The sequence below is a fragment of the Sparassis crispa genome, assembly GCF_003851025.1.
Source record: "Sparassis crispa DNA, contig_000009F, whole genome shotgun sequence".
NCBI classification, from domain to species: Eukaryota; Fungi; Basidiomycota; class Agaricomycetes; order Polyporales; family Sparassidaceae; genus Sparassis; species Sparassis crispa.
Window position 1 is genome coordinate 1,321,172 of NW_020939756.1, and position 21,795 is coordinate 1,342,966.

At 51.5% G+C, this 21,795-nt stretch overlaps 7 protein-coding genes across 7 annotated transcripts; 3 read left to right on the top strand and 4 right to left on the bottom strand.

Annotated features, from left to right (window-relative positions):
* Positions 1–160: 160 nt before the first annotated feature.
* Positions 161–2,518, top strand: SCP_1004360 (Uncharacterized exonuclease; the record flags this gene model as incomplete). The annotated part of the gene is made up of 9 exons (XM_027762301.1): positions 161–346; positions 412–483; positions 538–603; positions 660–969; positions 1,028–1,236; positions 1,290–1,408; positions 1,463–1,800; positions 1,859–2,104; positions 2,166–2,518. 9 exons carry the CDS (start codon positions 161–163, stop codon positions 2,516–2,518), a joined length of 1,899 nt encoding a protein of 632 aa, XP_027618102.1.
* Positions 2,519–7,605: 5,087 nt separating this feature from the next.
* On the bottom strand, positions 7,606–8,326 carry SCP_1004370 (hypothetical protein; the record flags this gene model as incomplete). The annotated part of the gene is made up of 4 exons (XM_027762302.1): positions 7,606–7,824; positions 7,884–7,998; positions 8,061–8,224; positions 8,282–8,326. 4 exons carry the CDS (start codon positions 8,324–8,326, stop codon positions 7,606–7,608), a joined length of 543 nt encoding a protein of 180 aa, XP_027618103.1.
* Positions 8,327–9,398: 1,072 nt separating this feature from the next.
* SCP_1004380 (predicted protein) lies at positions 9,399–12,132 on the top strand (the record flags this gene model as incomplete). The annotated part of the gene is made up of 10 exons (XM_027762303.1): positions 9,399–10,193; positions 10,248–10,589; positions 10,644–10,991; positions 11,052–11,076; positions 11,133–11,186; positions 11,238–11,276; positions 11,340–11,359; positions 11,413–11,499; positions 11,548–11,625; positions 11,683–12,132. 10 exons carry the CDS (start codon positions 9,399–9,401, stop codon positions 12,130–12,132), a joined length of 2,238 nt encoding a protein of 745 aa, XP_027618104.1.
* Positions 12,133–12,575: 443 nt separating this feature from the next.
* Positions 12,576–14,565, bottom strand: SCP_1004390 (Alpha-amylase A type-3; the record flags this gene model as incomplete). The annotated part of the gene is made up of 9 exons (XM_027762304.1): positions 12,576–12,731; positions 12,787–13,002; positions 13,050–13,164; positions 13,211–13,259; positions 13,308–13,368; positions 13,421–13,620; positions 13,735–14,156; positions 14,209–14,408; positions 14,476–14,565. The coding sequence occupies 9 exons, from the start codon at positions 14,563–14,565 to the stop codon at positions 12,576–12,578; spliced, it is 1,509 nt and encodes a 502-aa protein (XP_027618105.1).
* A 1,483-nt stretch (positions 14,566–16,048) lies between these two features.
* On the bottom strand, positions 16,049–18,338 carry SCP_1004400 (Serine/threonine-protein phosphatase ppe1; the record flags this gene model as incomplete). The annotated part of the gene is made up of 13 exons (XM_027762305.1): positions 16,049–16,135; positions 16,195–16,610; positions 16,667–16,737; positions 16,795–16,842; positions 16,897–16,934; positions 17,022–17,039; positions 17,104–17,343; positions 17,401–17,492; positions 17,541–17,658; positions 17,714–17,793; positions 17,844–17,917; positions 17,971–18,038; positions 18,102–18,338. The coding sequence occupies 13 exons, from the start codon at positions 18,336–18,338 to the stop codon at positions 16,049–16,051; spliced, it is 1,587 nt and encodes a 528-aa protein (XP_027618106.1).
* A 294-nt stretch (positions 18,339–18,632) lies between these two features.
* SCP_1004410 (hypothetical protein) lies at positions 18,633–19,124 on the top strand (the record flags this gene model as incomplete). The annotated part of the gene is made up of 4 exons (XM_027762306.1): positions 18,633–18,672; positions 18,720–18,860; positions 18,912–19,053; positions 19,112–19,124. 4 exons carry the CDS (start codon positions 18,633–18,635, stop codon positions 19,122–19,124), a joined length of 336 nt encoding a protein of 111 aa, XP_027618107.1.
* Positions 19,125–19,454: 330 nt separating this feature from the next.
* On the bottom strand, positions 19,455–21,326 carry SCP_1004420 (Uncharacterized aminotransferase; the record flags this gene model as incomplete). Its single annotated transcript, XM_027762307.1, has 9 exons — positions 19,455–19,580; positions 19,641–19,695; positions 19,748–19,821; positions 19,880–20,151; positions 20,208–20,301; positions 20,368–20,509; positions 20,566–20,755; positions 20,815–21,053; positions 21,118–21,326. 9 exons carry the CDS (start codon positions 21,324–21,326, stop codon positions 19,455–19,457), a joined length of 1,401 nt encoding a protein of 466 aa, XP_027618108.1.
* Between the last annotated feature and the right edge of the window lie 469 nt (positions 21,327–21,795).

Below are 21,795 nucleotides of genomic sequence, written 5' to 3' on the forward strand. Positions count from 1 at the left end.
ATATCGTGCACAATACCTCCAACAAGTTTTGGGAGATCACATGCACATATAAGCGCCGCGTTTTCCTTTTTGATCCAGTTGTCGATCTCGCGTGAACCGCGCCGCCTCTTCTACAGTCGTGTAACGGAACAAGCGAGCAGTTCGGAATTAAACTCCTACCATGAAGCGGTCTCCAGGATCTCCCATTATCTCCCCTGACCCTCTCCAAATGACGTCTCCTCCAGCGTTGAAGAAATTTAAAGCAGCCCCATTCAGTGTAGAGGACGGGGACAATGAGGATGGTGCATGGACCAAAGTCGAGAGGCGCAAGGCGAAGAAGGTCAGGAAGACGGAGGTCAAGCTGGATGTGTGTGTTCTCTCTCAATTGGATACGAGCAATGCAGAGCTGACGCGGTCACCATTCATCTGCAGGCTCTTCCAATACCGAGATTTATGTATGCGAGTGGCGAGATTCTGAAGCGGAGAGAGGCGGTGGGAATTAGTGTGCGTGCAGGCATTACTTGTCTAAAGTGAACGAGACTGACTGGCGTTCGCCAGGACATCCGGGAGTTGGTGCTCCATCTAGTGGCAGACGCTCCTCCACCGAGCTGGGTCAGGGTCGATGTATGTAAATTTGTATCTCGCCCTGTAACTCACCCTGAAACGCGCCTTTCTCGCAGAATCCACGCACGATCCAAAAAGTCGTTGCGCTTCTCATCCCAGGCCTCACGCCAGAAATCGTCGCTCTACCGCCCCTCCCCACTTCCGCCACAGCGAACCCCAACCTTCCCCTCATCGTCCCACTACCACCTGACTCGCCTGCAGAACGTTTAGCACACGGTGTCCCTTTCATCTCCTCTACATTCAGCCACGCGTGTCCAACACGAGCTCCAGGTGACCAGACGCGCATGCACTCCGTCCTCAACGCGTTCTTCCAGGGTCCAATCACCGGAGACGAAAGGAAGAGACGGGCGATGCAACGAATTACTTGTAGGTCCCCATCCGTCGCGGTCATCACTTCGCACTGAATCGTGCTCGTGTCTATTAGCTGAGCGGAACCAGGACAGCACCCCGCTGCGATATCTCCTGACCACAGAGCAGATGATTGAGAACGAGTACCCGGTCCCGTCATATATCGCGGAAGTGTTCGAGAAGCCGCTAGAATGGGTGGAGATCCCTGCGCCACGCAAGGAACCCTTCCCACCAACAATACCTGAGAAGAGTCTTCCGAGGATTTACGCCATCGACTGCGAGATGGTAAGCGCGACCACCACTGAGGTCCCTCCACCTTAATCTAAATGTCATGACAGTGCTTGACGGAGGACGGCAAGGAGCTCACCCGAGTGTGCATGATCGACTACGCGTCCGGAAAGGTCATATTCGATCAGCTCGTGAAGCCCAAAAAGCCCATTCAAGACTATCTCACTCGGTACGCCCAGTCCTAGCTTCCACATTCTGTACTTTTATGACCTTGTTTATTTAGATGGTCTGGGATTACTGCTGAAGCACTTGACCCCGTAACTACTACATTTGAAGAAGTCCAATCGCACATTATTTCCCTCCTCTCCGCTTCTCCCACTCCCGTCCTCGTCGGCCATTCCCTAGAATCCGACCTCAAAGCGCTCAAAATCTGCCACCCCCATTGTATTGACACCGCTGTAATATATCATCATCCTCGAGGGCGACCACTGAAGCCGGGGCTAGCCTGGCTGACGAAGAAGTGGTGCGGCCGTGAAATTCAGAACAGGGGAGAGGGCGGGCACGATCCGGAAGAGGACGCGCGTGCATGTCTCGATCTCCTCAAGAAGAAGGTGCAAAATGGTTTGTCGCAATATCTGGTATTCGTACTGGCGTTGTTTTGGTGTTGATAGCTTTGCAGGCGCCGGCTTCGGCGAGTTCAAGACGGATCTGGAGTCGATATTCGAGCGCATGGCGAGGTCACGGTCAGGCAGTATTTGCACCGCCGTGGTGGACCACGGCAACCCTACCGCATGGCACGGGTCCAAGGCGACGACCACTGTAGCTTGCAAGAGCGACATGGAGGTTTTTGAAGGGCTCCTGGGTGCTGTTCACTCACACCATTTCTTGTTTGCACGCTTCACTGCGGTCGCCGACGGGTTAGGCTGTAAGTCCTCTTTCGCTAATATTGGTGTATGCTGCTCATGATTTCTCCGTGCCTTCTCTAGGGATCACGAACAAAGCGAACAGCGACGTGCTCCCTTCCTCGCCAGCCCTTTCCTCCACTTCGCCATCCGACATGCGGGCCATCCTCTCTTCCCTGGATGAGCAGCTCTCGCGGCTCTACGCCGCGCTGCCCCCGCGCACTGCGCTGGTCATCTTCACGGGGCACTCGGATCCTCGGCGCATGTCGGAGCTGAACGCGCGCAAGGCGGCGTTCGAGAGTGTACTGCGCCAGGGTAGGAGCGTCGAGGACATCGGACAGGACGACAGGTGGACGAGCGCAGACGGGCGCGCTCTCGAGGAGGAGGTGGAGAAGGCGAAACGCGGGCTGCTGTTTTTGGGGATTAAGCCGACGTAGACCGCTTTCTGTCAGCTTGTGTTTGCCTTGCCACATCGCATGATTTCATATGCAGCCATGCTCACCGGTTGCGACTGACAGCGTAAGAAATTGTCATCGCGTGCCTTGACGAAACAGTTCCAACGGTCTTCTGCGAAGACTGAATATCTTAGGATCTTTGAGGATCCTTTTTTATGTCCTGCTTGAGAACGTCGATAGTAGCACTGGGCGGATCAAAAACTCAATATGCCGCTGGTCTATGACCTTCTCTAGTTTCGATACAAATACACCCTGTGCCTTGTTTGTGACATCCAAATGCACTGCACGAGAGACATCCACACAAGGCAACTAGTTGCTCGACAACGTTCTCCTTACGATCTTAGCTGTTGTCATACCTCGGGGAATGGGGAGCGCACAGGTTTCAGGTGCAGAGGGTTTGCACTCTTGCATAACCCACTGCGGCAACATCCGTTCGCAACAATACGGGCTACTTACCACTTCCATTCGCAAAGCGTGTGGGGATAGTCTTCAACATTGGGAGGGCGTCGGCACGGCCGCTGTCTAGAACCAGCCGTCCTTCAAGGTCTGCAGCGCTGTCATGACGAAGTGGGTGGCGTCTGGGGAGAAATGACTGGGCCATGGCGAGCGATGGTCTGTCAAATCCCACCATCAATACCACCTTCCAGGTACAAATACTCTCGGAAGGGAAGTACCGAATTCGAACTCCTGCTGAGTTATACGGCTTGAGCACCCAGCTGATGACTTAGAGGAACGTCGGGTAGTCCTTCAACCCAACGGCCTGAAAAATTCGGTTCCGAAGCTGAAAGCATAGTACAATTTCAGTCCACCCACCTCGACCATCTCGCAGCTGACAAATCAGTCGAAGCCTTGACAGACGTGGCGAGTACACGGCCATTCGTGCACAAGGCAAATATCAGATGAAATCAGCCAGATCCCGGGGAGGGCCGGTGGATGCTACGAGGACATCCCCACCAGCTGATCGTCAGACCGAATACGCATATTAGACAAGACTTACCCAAGGTCCCAGCTGGCCGGGAGCTTACACCACCACCTCTCCCCGAGCTGACCACTCGGAGGGGCCCCAGGCTGTCTGCGGATCCCGAATTGCAGACAACCGAGAGATGATCACTTTGTTCAGGCGATCGATTTTGGAGATCTGCCGCTACAGTAATTGATATTTCCGGGCAGTGATCAAAACATATGCAAAATTCAAATTTTCATAAAATATATTTCTATTTATAGTACGGAACTGCATGTCCGTCCAAGGACTCGTCGGTATCCTTCGATACGCAAGTCGGAGCAGCTGTTACATCTAAGGGTTACATTTGTAAGTCAACACAATACCCAGAAGACAAGTGGATGACTGTCTTACATTGCCAAGAGTCTCATCTCCTCCATTCAGCACGACAGCTTGAGGATGCTCAGGTTGAAACGCGCTGCAAACTGATATTGTGAGTGAGAATCAAACACAACTCAAAGCGCGTCACTCAGCGAAGGCTCGGACTCGAACGACCTGCGCGCGACGTAAGACAGCTCTCCGGTTTCAGGCTGCAAGAAACAGATTAGTTCAGATGGCTCACCTTAAGGTACACGCACACAGAACCACCCCAGATGCAGGAAAGCGAGGGGACGTCGAAAGTGAAGGAGGAAGAGATGTGGGAGGTGTTACGAAAATTTCATCACGGACTGTATCGTCGACTTTCCGACTCCGCCTCGGCTTCTTTGCTTAGTGAACGCGGCGTGACTGGCTCAGGACTTCAGGAAACAGAGCTCAAGTGAAGCCTCCCTTTGGGTGGATCATTGAGCATCTCAAATCAAGCTTTTCTGAGGACATGAGCTACCACTATGGACATCACACAGATCATTAGGCTACTTAGTTTTTTTATTTGGGGCAGAGGGAGACATAGATGACCTCCCCCGATGCAGGGACCTGGTGGTGACCTGGCCAGCTTCCCATTTCGGAGCAGACCGCGGGACATCCCAAGAGGCTGAACATCAATCAGGTGTCCTTCGGATGGGATGCAGCCTGGCTGCCAGACCTTTCGACAGCTGGTATCTCGCAGACTCAGCCATGGAACAATCGGCCTAAACAGAGTTGGCGGTGTAGTCCAGCAGATGCACACACACGCGGTCGCTGAAACCTGCAGCGAGTATCCTCTTTTCATAGTTTTCTGTTCGACAAGCAGTGTGACCGTGTCGACCGTGCATCCGAGACGCACTGCGTGCATGGAGAGAGTGACTTTCCGCTGTGATCTGTATGACTTGCCTACCATAACATCCAATGCATCCTCACTGGAGGCAAAAGTGGATGTTCTGCCTTGGAACAGTGTCTGAACATCCAAGGAACAGATTACGTTTTTGGACATGTCACATGTTCTGAACATGATAAGGAACATCTAATATGTCTCGCACAATGTTCTATTGGAGAGCATGCTGGAGACATGTTGCATGTACCATTCTGGAACATATAATATGTCTCACACAATGTCTTATTGGAGAATGTCCTGCAGACTTGCTGCATGTTTCATTCTGGAACATTTATCATTTTGCTACTATATTCTGGGCTTATCTCTTGATGCAATATGCTCTGTATAATAAGGATTTCCCATGGCCAAACACATTACATTTCTGGCCAACGTTAATCTTCAGAACATTGTGAGAAGATGTTAAGTGCTCCTACTCCAAACATACAAGATGTCCTGGGCACCAAGAACATTTGCAGTACATGTAAAATTTTAGTATAATTTATGTATGTATCATACATGTACTGCAGATGTTCTTGGTGGTCAGAAGATCTTGTATGTTTGGAGTAGGAGCACTTAACATCTTCTCACAATGTTCTGAAGATTAACGTTGGCCAGAAATGTAATGTGTTTGGCCATGGGAAATCCTTATTATACAGAGCATATTGCACCAAGAGACAAGCCCAGAATATAGTAGCAAAATGATAAATGTTCCAGAATGAAACATGCAGCAAGTCTGCAGGACATTCTCCAATGAGACATTGTGTGAGACATATTATATGTTCCAGAATGGTACATGCAACATGTCTCCAGCATGCTCTCCAATAGAACATTGTGCGAGACATATTAGATGTTCCTTATCATGTTCAGAACATGTGACATGTCCAAAAACGTAATCTGTTCCTTGGATGTTCAGACACTGTTCCAAGGCAGAACATCCACTTTTGCCCCCAGTGCCTATCCTGCTCCGATTTCCAGAAGGCGAGGTCCGGGGACAATGTAAGCTTTATGACGGAGGTGGTGTATTTTCCGCAATTGTAGGGACTAGCATGGATCATCCGGATGTCTATCCGGATGAATATCCACGGATATTTTTAAACCCCGCCATCTGCGGATATTGTCCGTACGGATGCAGATGCATCCACGGTTTGGGTAACATGACACAAGTACACTGTCTAGTATACAGAGCAGTATAGACATTTTTGAACTAGTCTGATAACATTTCACCGGCATCACTTCTCATCTTTGCCTTCAGTATCCATGTAAGCTCTGAGAATTCAGGCATCAGCGGAGTGTCACAAAGAGCCCGCTGCCATTGAATATTGATGCCTTGAATGTCTGCAAAGACATGTTGTGCTGCATGAAAATTTCAAGTGGGAAATGTCTTAGTAGTGGCAATGACAATGGTATTGTTCATTATTAGAGGACTATACAATCAAGACTTGGCATGTAGCATATCAAGAGGGTATAAACGAGTGCTACAATGAAAGGAGACAGAGTTGGCAGAAAGTATAGCGAAAACCGTGGATAAAACCGTCTATCCGCCCTATCCGTGAGAAAGTATCCGCATCCGTATCCACATCCGCGCAACTGCTATCCATGGATCATTCATCCGGTTGACCAGTATCCATGCTAGTAGGACCCCCGACAATTGGGGAAGGTCCCTGAGCCAGTTACGGACAAATTTTGAACTTTCGAGAGCCTCATGCCTGGTATTTCACGGACAAATCAGGGGGTTGACCGCCGGATAGCCTGAGCCATTTCGCGGACATCGGGGAGGCAGCGGCCTGATTCGGGGCCGGACAAACGCTTGTGGAAGGCCGGCGAGGGAGAGCGGGCGGAGGCGGCGTAGCCGCCGGCTCAGAAGCACCCAAAATTACCTTTTTAGGGTTAGAACCTGAAGAGAAACGCGGACCGCGGAGGCAAAAAATGTGGTGAGGCCTAATTTTTCACGGACATTTTGGGCCCGAAACGGCCTTTTCCCAACGGACATTTTTGCCCTCTCCAGATCAGGCCTATTCACCAATTGTCGGGGGTCCTATGCTAGTCCCTAAGCTACGTTGTGCTGTCCAAAAGCCCTGAATGCCACGGGAGAAGTGAAGGTAACAATCTTGCTGTGGAAGGTTAACAATCCGGAGTGTCTGACGACTATCCAGCGATAGCTAGATACAGGACGGTTTAGATCGCGGATGTACAAATAAGAGATGTAAGAGAAGTCCACGCACATAGAAGAGTCCTATGAGGCTGGATACGTCGAAATCGTCACTAATATAGGTTTTCCCGGCAAGATTATCCGTGGCGTTCTGCATTCAGGCTAGTATTGACTGGGACCGCGAGCTTGATAGGTTGGTATTCGTCGACGTCACCACCATATCTATCCATGGAATCTACGGAGGAATGACCGCACCGCCCAGTACTTAGGCAAGTCTGAGATGGTGTCAAGGAGCCCCGCCGAGCATCGATATGAGAAGAATGTCCCGCGGATCCGTCTGGCATGTCGTCTATAGCGTATCGAGCGGCTTGAGGAACGCCGAAGCCATTGCCAGTGCTGGGCGCAAATTCCAATATCTTCCAGCCGCAGATCGGATCCTGAGCTGCAGATGACCGTCGGGTAGCTCTGGTGACGAGAATCTGACCTGAGATCTCACCCGTCGCGTATCTCATCCTGTGTGGCAAAATGTTCGACAAAGACCCGCAAAGGGAACAATAGAATGCGCAACCACGAATAAACTGGCACATAGTGAGATGATATATTATGACAATGGAACAGACCTTTCCTACTGAAACCTACTCTGGACGACGCACCATTTATGTACGTTCCTCCTCTTCCGTCGCAGCCACTCTTTAGACGCGCACGGTGCGACCGGCGTTGCGGAAGTGCGAGCGGAAATCGTACCGTCCGTGCAAGGGAGCATAGAGCGCACGATTGACCGTGACGAAGAGGGTACTCAGCACTAGCAGCACGAGAATTGTGATCCAACCGATCCACGCGAACGCGACAAGCGCAGTGAGCAGCCGGCAGGGCTGGTAGATCCAGCACCAGTGGAGGTCGCCCCACATGTTCTGCGAAAGGAACGTTGTCAGCGAGAGTATGGAGACCAGGTGGAGAGGGACGGACTCACTGTTGCAATGGCTGCGCCCACGAGCCAGAGCACAAACACGACCGAGAGGCCCAGCAGCTCACTGGCGAAGCTGACAACTAGGCCCCACTCGAAGTTTCTGACGACGACGTGGATCCTATGCGTTGATGTCATGCTCAGCTACTCCAATCACCGTGGGAAAGAGTTTAGTATACATACACCCATGTCGCCCAGAAGAGAGTCAGAATGGATGAGAAGAGCAATTCCGCCACAATCGGATCGTAGAAGTCCACTCCTTGGTTGAGGGGGTCGAATGCCGGCAAGTGGGTCGTGTAGTACAAGCGGGCCGCAGTCAGACCCAAGAGCACAGCGGAGACGACCCACTGTTACAGAGTTCGAGGTGAGATTAACACTGGCTTGAATATACGTGTTGCACTCACCAGGAAGATATAGAGGAGCAGGCGCACAGGATGGAAAAACAGCATCGCGGTACAAGGTTTTCTATTAAAAGGGGGAAACTGATGATAGATAGCTCTCATACACTTAGTAGACCCCTCTTATAGCGACTGGGTGAAATAACGGACGACAACCCTCGAACGTCATCGGTGCATTTGCAACGTGGGTCATGAGATACTTGAAGTGAATAGCTGAGCACCGTTTGGCGCGTGCAAGACGTATAGCGTCGGATCTCCAGCCATGAGTTTGAAGAGCACAGCTCCAGAGGATCATTAAAAGACCACGCGAGCTTTTTTACATCCAGTAGCTTGCCGCTCACTCCACTTGCCGGAGGAGCAGCGAGCGGATCCACATATCCTCGGGAACATCGCTTAAGAACAATTGGAAGGCGTCCAGGCGTCCGGGCGTCCAAATGTCTTGAGATGGCTGCGGTATGTCTCGGTAGAGGAGAATAGGGAGTGAGCATACAAGGCGTTGGGGCAGCAAGGCCCACACGCGTGTCGAAGCCGATCGCCCTCGACACCCAAGTCGCAATAGTACGTGTATCCTAAAATTAAGACCCGTTCAGGTTGGGTGCAATCCAAATGCAACGAGATGACGGCAAGCTCACTTTCGGTACTCATTGGATGCTATAGCTAGAGCCTGAGAATCGTGGAGCGCTACGCATTCTCAGATTGGAGTTTTCGTTTGTCCTTCTCGACAGCGGAGCTGCTATACAGCAAGAAGAGCCGTTTGAGCGACGGTCCTCCGACTCACTCATAGAAAGGCGTGGCCGATTGGTTCCGCTCCGCCCCGCCCCCCTTGGTATCCAGTACTGTAGTATAATAGTCACGTGACCGCAGCTGTTCAAACTGACTTTCAAGGAAGGCCTTTTACCTGTCCTTACCTACCCTTCACCAGCATGTCCCGTCAGACGTGAGTCAAGTAGGCAGGACGAATTTTGCCGTTGCTAGAGGGATAACAGCTTCCGCCGCTAACACGTAGGGTTGCTTTCTTCTTTGTTCTCTACATTGAAGTCGTCGAGTGGACCAAGTCGCTGGTGAGTCTTCAAACTACACAGGCGTGCGGGGAGCCCCTCATCGCGTTGCAGACACTCTGGGAATGGTCAACAACAAAATCATCGAGATAGTCTCCTCGACGGAAGGGTCGCCAGCCCCACTCGTGCCTTCGCCTCGTCGCCTACGGTCGCGCAAACGACGCGCACCAACTGCACCAGCAGCTGATGTAATCGAGCTAACCGACTCTGAAGACGAGGTACAGCATTTGCGGCACTCACGCAGTCCTCCAGAGAAGAAGGCCCGAGCAAAATCCCCTGTGGCGGGCCCTTCACAACTCACCTCTCACGAGGCAGAAGCGCCTTTGTTCCTCCCCGGCTCCGATGACGAAGCAGGTCCTTCTAACCCCAGTGGGAGCAGTGTCGCTGGGCCGCCCAAGCAAGCTGTGGCGGACAAGCCTGCTGAGGCTGCACCCCTTGCCGTGCCCGAGGCCCCCGTACTCCCGCCGATGGCCTTTGCTGCAGTTGAGCCGGACCCCTTCGTTCCCGTCCCCGCATCACAACCCGGCTCCTTGCTTGACGCGTCGCACGACCCGTACGACGCGTACATCGCGCAGGTGCTTGAGATAATCCCAGATGTGCTGCCCGAGCACGTGCGCTCCCTCGTGGAGAATCACTTCCCTAACTACCAAGAGAAGGTTGTTGAGCCCGTGCTGCACGTCCTATTCGAGGACCCGACGTACCCCAAGGCGGATCCGAAAGGGAAGGGCAAGGCCAAGCGGAAGCGCGAGGATGAGGTTGATGCGGAGGAGCAGGCGCGTGCGAGCGCGAAGCCGAAGGTGGACTACGGAAGCAAGGAACGGGAGCAGCCTAGTGGGTTGCAATATTTCACGCTGGCGCACGTACGTGGATACGGTATTCACTCTGACACGTAATTCACTGCTACGCCCTCTCAGGAGCAATTGGCTACTGATTTTCCCGACATACCAGTGTCACATCTCCGAAAAGCATTCTTTCGAAACAACATGCTATACGCGCCAACCTACATGTACGTGTTTGAAGAGCGCAAGAGCGGCAACTTGCCGTACAAGCGGAAGACTATTCGGGCGCGTGGAAAGGGGAAGGGTGTTGAACGGCTTGACGCAGATCTCGAGAAGGAGAAGGAGTGGGTCAAGCTCAAGTTGCAAGAGACAGTCGTGCGCCGAGACCCCGAGGTGGCGGAGAAGTTGAACAAGCAGGAGTCCGAAGAGGCTGGCGACGGTATCGAGTGCGGGTGTTGCTTCTCGTCGTATCCATTCGTTCGTCATTTCTGTATATGTATCATCCCTTTCTGACTCGGACATGAATCATAGGACAAGATGATCCAGTGCCCCGAAGCACATCTCTTCTGCACAGCGTGCATGACTACATACTCAGAGACGCTTCTCGGCGCGCACGACGCGAATATCGTCTGCATGGACCAGTCTGGGTGCAAGCTGCCCTTCCCAGAATCGGAGCTCCGACGGTTCCTCACACCGAAATTACTCGCGCTGTATGACCGTGTGAAGCAGCGCAAGGAGATAGAAGCGGCCGGCCTCGAGAATCTTGAGGAGTGTCCGTTCTGCGACTATAAGGTCGTGATCGATAATCCTCAGGAGCGGCTGTTCAGATGCGAAAATCAGGAGTGTGGCGCCGTCACCTGCAGAGCATGCAAGAAACCTGTAAGCTGCGTGCTGTTTATTCGCAGGTACATTGTTCGTTTACCGCATGGCACTGGTCAGGATCATCTACCAAAGAGTTGTAAAGGTGAGTTCGACACCAGCATCATTTGTGCTCTACTCTCACGTTGGGCCGTCTTGCAGAGGTGGAAGATGACAAGAAGCTGGACGCTCAACATACGATTGAAGAGGCTATGAGTTAGTCCGCTGCTGCTTGCCTTCCATACAGTATGCTCACGCTCTAGGCAGCGCGCGCTCTAATGCGCAATTGTCCCAAGTGTCAGAAAGGTATGTTATCAACGTGGTTCTCCATTGTGATCCGGATCCACTCATTTACGAACATGGTCGCAGCATTTGTCAAGGAGATGGGTGTAAGTAGCAATTAAGTCGGTTGTCTGCTCGTCGTTGAAACGTGCTTTGTCAGTGCAACAAAATGACGTGCCCGAACTGTCATACATTGTCTTGCTACGTGTGCCGGAAGATAATCACGGGCTACGATCACTTTAACAACGTGAGCAGTGACTTGTATCCTGTAGGCGCTAATTGTTGACAACACTAGCCGCCTCCTTACAACGGGAAATCGGACCCTGCGAAGTGTTTACTATGGGATTCTGTCGAGCAGCGCCACAGTGATGAGGTGCGAATTCACTTGGATAGGACCTGTCATCATCGTTGACCGCCCTGCGTTTCACAGGTAGCAGCTGCGGCAAAGAAGGCCTTGGAAGATTACAAACGTGAACATCCCGACGTCAACGACGAAGACATAAAGATCGATATCCCGCCCCCGCTCCCTGCCGCAGGCCCGTCAAACGTACTATACCAAGCGGACGGCATTCACATTCGCGCGGTGCCCATTGGAGTGAACCAAGCACAGGAGCTCGCCCGCCAGCAGCGGCGTCAGGCTCAGATAATGCAACAACAAATGGCTGCCGCTCGTTTGGCTCAGCAACAAGCGGCACAGGCGGGTGCTGTATACAATGTACACCTCAATTTCAACGGCCTGCCCGTTGCAGTGCCAGCTCCTGTACCACTCCTCGGTTTTGCTCCTCCGCCGCTGCCTCTGCTGCCTGCTCCGCCTCTTCATGCTCCTGTCCCCAGACCTGCGAGAGCGCCACGGCGTGCTAGAGTCGCGAGGAGGCGTTAATTCATACCAGACAGTTCTGTACCCTAACCAGTGCACCAGACAAGAGCACGGCCGATATTTCGCATTATTATTATACCTCTGCTACTTCTGCGTAGTACGCATATGAGCACAGTGTTTATTGCACATTTTACAAGGGTTGTGCCGTAGACTTGATATCGCGGTGTTTAGTAGTGAGGCATTGTCCTCATTGAAGTTGTGCTTACGGGATCTTTGGTGATTATTATATCAATGGTATAGTGTTCGTGTAGTAAGGTGAAGTCCGTAAGGACGGTCTATCTAGAACGTAACTTAGGGTCCGTTCGAAGGTGCTACGTTGAGAGGGTGCCACCCTTCTTTAAACATGGGTAATGTATGCGGTTGAGTATGCTACAAATCTAGCGGCCATCTGAAAAAGATCGGAAATGCAGTTGAAGAGAATGACGAATCGATCTCGTTAGGTCTCGTCAGGCAGCGAATATCGCGGAGAGTATCCCAAGTACTAGCGTTGCTGCTAAAGGTAAGGTCAAGTCAGCCGCAGAGGAAGCCTGAGAGCCAGAGGACGTCGCAAGGCTGGGACAAACACTGCCAGACTGATTCAACGCAGACCTCGGCATGATAACCTGCACAATGCGAAGCTTAGTGACATTTGAGACAGAACGCCAGGCTCGAACACACCTGAGGCATGCCCCCAGAACCATGCACACTGACGCCGCCTTTCTTGTCTGCGCTGAGCAGTGAGCAGGATAAAACCTCGACAAGCTGCTCATTCGGCTTAAACCCAGTATCAGAAACGGTCCAAGTCGGCGTCGACGAGTTGCCACCGTTGGTGAGCAGGGTAAGCAACGGTGGCTTGGATACAGCGAGTGTCGATGTGGTGGAGGAAAACTTGGCCTGCCGGGAAATGTCAATGATTATCGATAATACAGAATCTCACTGACGGCTGTAGTCAGAAAGCTGCTGTTCGCGGCCGCGGCCATCTTGCGTACGGCGTTGAGAGTTTTGACATGCGTGAGCAGTGGTTTGTTGTCCTCCACATATCCGGAGAGCCAAAGCCTACAAGCGAGTTCAGAAGGCGATATTGGGAGCAGGTAACCCTCACGCTTCGCGATTGGCGGGGTCAGCTCCGCCAGTGTAGCCCTGTTCCTGACCTGCAAAAAATCAGCACTGCAAGCACCAGAGAATTTATTCATGCCCACCATAGTACAGGATAGGGATGCCGTCTTGCACAAAAGGCCAGGTCATAGCATTTTTTACCAACTATAATGCTGCTGGATTAACATCGATCTCGTCAACCACTAGTCACACTTACCGCTTGGTCCTGAGTTAAAGATTGGAATCGTGGCTGGTCGTGATTCTCTAGGAACGAGCCCGTCACGAACTGTCCATCCTTGTAGGAACCCTGTGCTGCTTGTACAGTCTCAGCGAGTGCCGAGAGGTTGCCACTGGTTGACTGGAAACCCGAGGTAAGAGGGAACCAGGCAGGGTAGTCCAGTACGCTATCAATGACCTCTGTAATATCTAATTAGAAAGCGGTTTGATTTGTACATAGGCAACGGGACATAGGGGTGTACGGGCTGACGTAGTTTGTGTCGCCATCCAAAACTTCGCCGATAGTAAACACACCCGCAGACTGCGCGAACTGGGGCCAGAAGTCCTTCCGTATATGTTTGACGGTATCAATGCGTATGCCATCCGCGGTGAAGTTTCCTACGACGGTCTTGATCCAAGAATACATCGAGTTAACAATCGTATCATCCTCTGTATCCAGATCAGCCAAAGGCAAGTTCGTATCGCCAAGCCAGCACTGCTCGACGTTAGTCTGGTTCGAGTAATTACTGATGAAGCACTCGGAGTGGAAGTCAGATTGTATATCGAATGGTTGGAACGTAGAATAATCCGGTGGGTTCGTAGTTGCGGCCATGTGGTTAACGACGACGTCAACCATAAGATACATGTTACTTTGATGTAATGCCGACGAAAGAGCCTTGAGGTCATCTTCTGAGCCAAAATGATAATTTATGGCATCAATGTTCTGTGTCCAGTAGCTGGTACGAGTGAGCTTCGGCTTACAAAAAAGAACGCAAAGTAACAACATACCCGTGGAACGCTTCTCCATATGCGGTAAAACCTTCAACATTCGCAACGATGGGGGAGATCCAAACGGCGTCAAAACCCATGTTTTGGATGTAGGGGAGCTTGTTGATCACTCCCTGCCATGTACCACCGCAATACTTGCGGTTGGAAGTGTCGCATGGGGGACTGGAGCCGTTAGTGGTGGCGAACCTGTCTGTAACGAGCTATCAGAAAAAAAGAAGTGAACACATTTGTAACGCATTGGAAATTCCAGTCATGGGCCATCCACACCTGGTAAATGGATCTGCTACGCCAGTCTTCTGCTGAGGCAGAAATAACAGGAAGCACAAATAAGAAGAGTGGTACAAGAGAGGGCAACATAATTGGCAACTAAAAGTTCTGAAGTTACTTGGCAAGATAAGACGAACATTGAAAGCCAAATTGGGATGAGCATCCTCGCGGAGTATCAAATTTCCCTCCGAAGGGGTTAGTGCAGCGGTGTTTGAACTTAGCGCCACATACTCAACGCCGGCCGCCGTGACTGCATTTGCCACAGAGGATATCGCCCGTTACTTTCACTCAAATCCAACTGGAATATTAATCTAGAGGTGAGTGGATAAACATCCCTGTTTGGTACTGACTCAGAAGTTCAAGGGAAATAGTATATTTTCAAACATTATTCTATATGGGTGAAAATAAATTTTCATGGCCAACTGGCGAAATGGCATCGCGTCCGACTACGACCATGTGTTTGCGTAAATTGTATGTTAGACTCCTACGACGGTCAATTGTTGTGTTGTGAACTGATAAAGTTCATTTTTCCTCGGAAGATGTGGTATGACCGACTTGAGTCCCGAATGACAACTGTTAGCTAACAAATTTGTTTCCACTCGGAAAGCAAGGTTGAGGCCGACGTCAGGCGGCGCTTCCCAAGTTCTGGAAAGACCCTTCAATTCGACTATATCGTCGGTGTCTTGACAAGGCAATGTGCGACACCGCTATAAGTACACTCTGATAACGCAGCGCCATCGGATACTATATCGTGCAAGAGATGCCTTTGTTCCATGGACGATGTTCGCTAGGATACAAGTCTTTCAGCAAGTCATAACACACTGGCATGCGATGATGCATCTGCAGGCCCAACATATTGCCCTGCGTCCCATTCTGTGGACAACTTTCAGGCAAAGATCCCGCTTTCAAGTGTCCTTCATCACTAGGCTCGTTAATGAGCGTCTAGTAGATAGGAAGGAGTCGTTCCTCTACTCCACCACAATCTTCTTGCCAACACATGCAGTCGCTCTATATTCTATCACTGGCAGGACAATATGCTAGATTGCCACTTGTGCGAAGTGCATCCGAACAACTCCAGAGATTGCCACCGTAAACACCGGAGAGGATTGACCTGAATAAAAATCTCAAAGATCGCGGGAGAAGGTGAGGACAGACTTGATTGCGTTGCAAGCTGGCACTAACAAAAACGTGGGCACCACACGGTAAGAAGTACAAATGCTGGTAGAATATGCTGACTGCGTTTTGACAACAAGTACATGAATCCGGCTATCGGATAACCCCTTCGCGGAATGGCGATCTTCTTGGGCTCCATGTCTGGCGTGGTCTTCGGGAACGTGACAGTCAGGACACCGTTTTCCATCGCAGCCCTGATCTCCTCGTTTTGTTCAACAGGTCATCAGTGCTACAATTGGGTACATGGCTGATATCGATAACGCATACCTTGACTCCATGAGTCAAGGGAATGGAATGAGAGAATTTGCCATATCGGCGCTCGCGCATAGCATATCCATGCTCGTCGTGGTCGCCCAATATCTTGGACTCGCCGGACACAGTCAAGATATTATCGTGAACGTCAATATTTACGCTCTCCTTCGAGATGCCCGGCAGCTCGAAGATCGCTGTGACCGTGTTGGTTTAATGGTCTTCGTGGATGTCCATGCTATTGCCGCAAATCAGCTTGAGATTCCCGAACTCATGAATATTTTGCCGTGAACGTGCCTTGGCCTCAAGAACCTCGCCCAGCATTCTGTTGCTGTAGTTGGACCTGGCGATTGTGTGATGAACTCGGGGCCCTGGAAGAGAATGCCTCATCGAACAGACGATCGAAATTGGTGAGGGAGTAGAAAGGCTCGCAAAAGAAGCGAGACATTGTACGCGAAGTGAGATTGGAGAGTAGTGACTGAGCGAGTTTCGTATATGAAAGCGTTCTGAAGGGCGCTGGCGGTATTCGTGTCCTACTTGTAGTGTATGTGACATAGTGGCGAGAGCATCTGAATATCGCTGCATGCAGGATGTTCCTTCATCTTCCATACACATTCCAGTGCGTGCACGACTCGCTGTACGGCGCACAGAGAAGCCCCTAGTAGTGTCTCGAGGCTCCTCAATGTCGGTTGCGGAAGTTGCTGTGGAATCCACTAGAAGGCAAATATTGTCAATAAGCGCAGACATTGCACGGAGACGAAGCACATGCGGGCAGAAGGTCGGTTTGAATCCATTCGTCCTTTTCCCATGACAAACTCGACGCCATTCTGCAGTATTCCACTAGGTTCCACAAGTTGAGGTCAGAACGCGCTAGAATTATCTGTGTCTCACGCGCACCGTGGTGATTCTGCCAAGAGGGAAACTATAACTCGCGACAGGTTACAGCTGTATGACATTGCGAGATACGGCGAACACGATCAGAATGCTTTGCAAACGCACCTAACGAGTATCACGCTCGTGTTGACTGCTGCGTAATACTATCGTCAAGAGGTATGCGAGCAACCTTTCCACTTCCGGATACCAAACTGCAAACTGCGAAAGCATTTATACTGTACAACCTACACGAAGTATGTCATATTACCCTGCCGGATGGCAAGTTGAGCACAAGGGACAACAACAGATGAGCAAGATTACCAGAGTACTCACCATTTTACGCGACTTCTGCAAGCCCTTGTCCCTCTCGTTCTCTTCTGCCGCATCGTACACAGTAAAGTCCCGCCCACCGTTCTCGCGGATCGTCAGGATAGACGCCATGTTCCCGCACCGGTAGCAGTAATTTGGCGCAGACCAAACTGTCACGAGTTGCTCGTCGAACATGTATTTATACCCCTCTTGTACTAACTGATGTGCCCGTGCAATTAATCGCAAGGAGTTGACATGATTGAACTGCGTAAAGAAAGGGTTGCAGGTTTTCGCCAATTTAAGGAATACTTGTAAGCTCACTTCTTGAGTCACACTCCCGCCAAAGAGCCATCCCGCCCCTCGCGGACTGATTGCCCAATTCTCAATCTCGTCAGGGTCCGACCACATCAGGTCTGCAGTAGAGTCAGAGCGGCAACGCACGGTCTAGCGAATACACCTACCACAAAACGCCCCCTCATGAGGGATCTCCTGCGCACGCGACAACACCCGTATCTGGTCTAACGTCCGAATATCCGGTGACAATCCTCCATGAACGCATAGTGTCTCGCCGTCTATGATCTGTAAGCAGCTTTATGATTGAGAGATCTCACCTCCTATGACCAACAGCACGTACCGCTGCTAAATTCAAGTAGTCGAAGACACTACAGCATGCTTTCCAGACAAGCGCACTGCCATACTTCTGCTGACACTCATCTTTCTAGACGTGAGAAACTACTTTTCACGGTGAGAGCATTGAATCTCACCGTAGAACCCATACACCTGCGTGATCTGCCTGCTCTCATGGTTCCCTCTTAATAGTGTTACTCTGTCCGGATACCTGGCATGCCAGTCATCAGGGGGCACAAACCGGATGAAATTGGATAATCGGACTTGGCTTTGAGCACTAGCAACAACGAAACGGTCTCGAGGCTATAATGCCCTCGATCCACGAAATCCCCCTACAGCGCAGGGTTGCACTAATTGAGTAGCCCTCCAGCACGAGCCAGAAAACACATACGTGCCATAAATATGTAGCTCGTATGGGGCACCTCCCCGCCCTTGCGGAGAAGCTCGAGGAGATCCCAAAACTGCCCGTGTATGTCCCCGCAGATCGTAACCGGGCTCGAGACGGGCTGGATGTTTGACTCCTCCATGAGGATACAGCGCACGCACTCGCAGAGCGCCTTCATGTCCACCTCGGAAAGGTGCTCGCATTTCATGAGCTGCCTTATCCAGCGGTCGGGCTCGAAGGGTGACATCGTGGACAGGGACTCGGATGATTTGCACTACGTGACCGAGGTTTGTTTTCTTAGCAGTATTCGTCCTCTAGTTCTGGGGTGATGTTTTCGAATAAGGATACAGCAGAGGGCACCTTGGAGGGAGTTTACATGCAGGACGGATGAGCGTGAACCTTCAACGTTTCAACGTTCAACCTCCAAGCTTCAGATCTAAGAACGAAATTGACACGCGCGGTGCAGCAAGTCACGTGCTCAAGACTTGGCTATCCCTTTACAACTTGAAGCCTATAGCTACCCTTTTGTTTCGTGTAAAGAATGTCGTCGCAACAGTCGCCGCAACAGTTAGCGATGGCTAGTGAGTGTTACTCTGTTCAAGCGACCGACTGACAGACATTCCCCGAGTGTTCTACTCCTGTGGCCTGGAGAAATCTGCCGCTGTGGAGGCAGCTGGAGATGTTACGTCGGAAGAGTTGCGAAGCCCGCCGTGGGCTCTTTATCATTACTGGATGCGTCAGAATCCCGCCTACTGGGGGGTCGGAGACAGTACGTCACAAGACTTCAAGTGGTTGCTGCTGTACTTACGCGTGCTTTCAGGAGCAGACCTCAACACTGCCCTTCATGAGCTGAAGTTCCGGCCCGAGATTATCGCTCTCAATGACTTCGGAGAGTCTGTCCTTGGTCATATGGATGCTCGTCTGTGGGCTCGTCGCTTGGCGGCGTCCGTGTATTCCAAACAGTATGTGGATGTAACAGAGCTTAGACTTGCTTCGGCTGACGTAGTTGGCTCGTGCTAGGAATAAATCATGAATCTTCTGCGGCCCGTAGTTGAACCGACTTTGTGTAGTGTGTCAAGGCACGAGCGCGATTTCTCCTTATTTACCGGAAGAATCTTGCTATGTCTTTCATTTCCAATGCATCTGGTCAATGCAGTATATTACGCCCTTGACTTATAGTTCTCAGCAACTCGTATACCAGGAGACTTAGTGGGTTTCTGGGGTGCCAGCCTCGTTTGCAAAGTTAAACAGACCGGGAGGATGTTCACACCACCATTGATTGAGCTACACGCCAACGAAACATGTCTATGATAGTAGACGAGAAACTTTTCCAAATCATAAATATTCCACGAGCAGATCACCCTTAATTGCGCAAGTACTGCCGCAAGTTCTGTAGGCGTTTCGCAGCAATCCTCAAAGTCTCGGCGTCTTTACAGAACGAGAAGCGAGCGTAATTCTCGCCGATGTCGCGGTGTTCGTCGCAGTAGAACTAGGAGAAGAAGGATCCAGTGAGAACCACCTTGCAGGACCTCGACAAGAAGACACTCACGTCCGTGACTGGAACCGACGACACACGGAGTTCATTCGCCATGAACCATATCGCCCTGTCAGGAATATAAGGTCACGTAAGGACACCGTATAGTACAAAGTGCGTACTTGAAATTCCGCCCTCGACCTTCCATAGCAGGCGGGAACTTGTAATTATCCGGCCAAGTCACATTAGACACATCCTGGGAACGCACAACAATCTCAGCTCGGTGCAAACCATGAACCACAGACAACACACACCAGCATGATAAAGTAACTACCTTCTGGATGGGTGTACGCCATGCCGAGCTCATCAAACGCCCGCGTAAGGATATCCCGACGCTCCGTGTACTCCTGCAGCTGTGTCTCGAAGAATCGCCTCTCTCTGGCCTGCTCAAGCCCCGCGGCAGCGGCCTCCTGCATCGGCGTGTTCGAGCAGAAGACGATGCGCGTCGTCGCCGCCAGCGTCGGTTCAATGAGTGCAGGTGGGCCGATGAGCCAACCGACGCGCCAACCCGTGGCGGCGAACATTTCTACAACGTGCGGTTAGCTGAGGTGAGCAGGAATGCGAGAGCAAGACAGAACTCACTTCCTGCAGATCCAACCGTGATGGTGCGGTCCCACATGCCAGGAAGGGTGGCGAACCGAATGTGCTCCTTCCCATCATACACAAGGGCTTCGTACTGTTAAAGTCGTGGTAGCGTCAATCGCAGTCATGAGATTCAACCCTGCAAAACACGTAGACGCACGACCTCGTCGGACATGACCAGCAGGTTGAATTCTTCAGCGATATCTGCAATCCCTTCCAGTTCTTCCCGGTTGAACACCTTCCCGAGAGGGTTGTGAGGCGAGTTCAACATAATCATTTTGGTTCGCGGGGTGATCGCACGCCTAAGGACATGTTGAATATGACTGCTTGAGGCGGAGAACCGGAATAAGACACTGACCTCAGCTCGTCAAAGTCCAAGTTCCAAGTTCGCTTATTCGGAGACGCAGGATCCGAAATCGGGTGCAGGGGTACATACACTGGCTTACCTCCATTGAAGACGATCGTCGGGAGGTAGAGCTCGAAGAATGGCTCAAGCATAATGACCTCATCGCCCGGATCAATAAAAGCCGTGAGCGCAGCATACTGTCCTGCGCCCGGAACGCTGCGCTCAGGACGGCTTCCACGTCAAGTATCGCAAGCGTCATACCTTCGTTCGCACCACTAGTGACGAGAATCTCGCTCTCGGTGTCGAGCTCTCTGCCGAACTGGGTGCCATAGAAGTTTTTGATGGCTCTGCGGAGCCGCAGCCTGCCTCTCGTGGGAGCGTAGTGGTTCCCCTCAACCGATTTCAGAGCTTCGTCGGCAGCGTCGCGGGCCCACTGCGGTGGCGGAAAGTTCATGTAGCCCTGGCCCAGGTTGATGCAATCTGGGGGCAAGTTCGCAGCACTGGAGCAGTCAATCAACCAATTTGACGCCGCACCATTCCATGCCACGGAGGAATTGCGCTCACTTGAAGATGGTCCATACGTCGAGCATCAGTGCACGGCCCTCCTGCAGACGTGCAGCGACCGGGATGAGCTTCGTCCGGTCCTGTACATACTCGGGCTTTTGCTGGACAGCTGCGCTTGCAGCTGAGTACGGTCGCAGAGGGATACGTCGAGTGGCAACAGGAAGGCGGAAGACGCCAGGTCGTGTGAGTCGTACAACCTTCTTCATCATGGCTACGCGGGAAGAAACTCAGTGAAGTAACCCAACAAGAATGCTCTAGCAGTAGTGACGTTCAGTTCAGAGTGCAGAGAGCCTTTTGCGCGTTCCCAGTGACAGCGCACAGGTCAAGACGATGGTAGGATGGTAAGAAGAGTAGCTTGCTGGCGGCAGTCAGAACGAGTCAGAACAGAATCATGATTCAATCCAAAAGCAGAGCAAACGCTCACCATATCCGCTCATTCCCGAAAGCCCGGACGCATTCCTGTGGCAAAAACCAACCCACTTCGAATTCCCACTCTACAGGCACTTCGCACGCAGACTGTCACCAGCGTTTACGTTTCGCGCCCTTGCAATCCTCGCATGAATCCGTTGCGAAGGAACTTCTCCAGAAAGCCCACCTTGCTGCACTTCGGAATCTTCACACAACTCTTCCGGCATGTTTTGTGCACAGTACTGATGGAATGGAGCTGATGCATCGCGG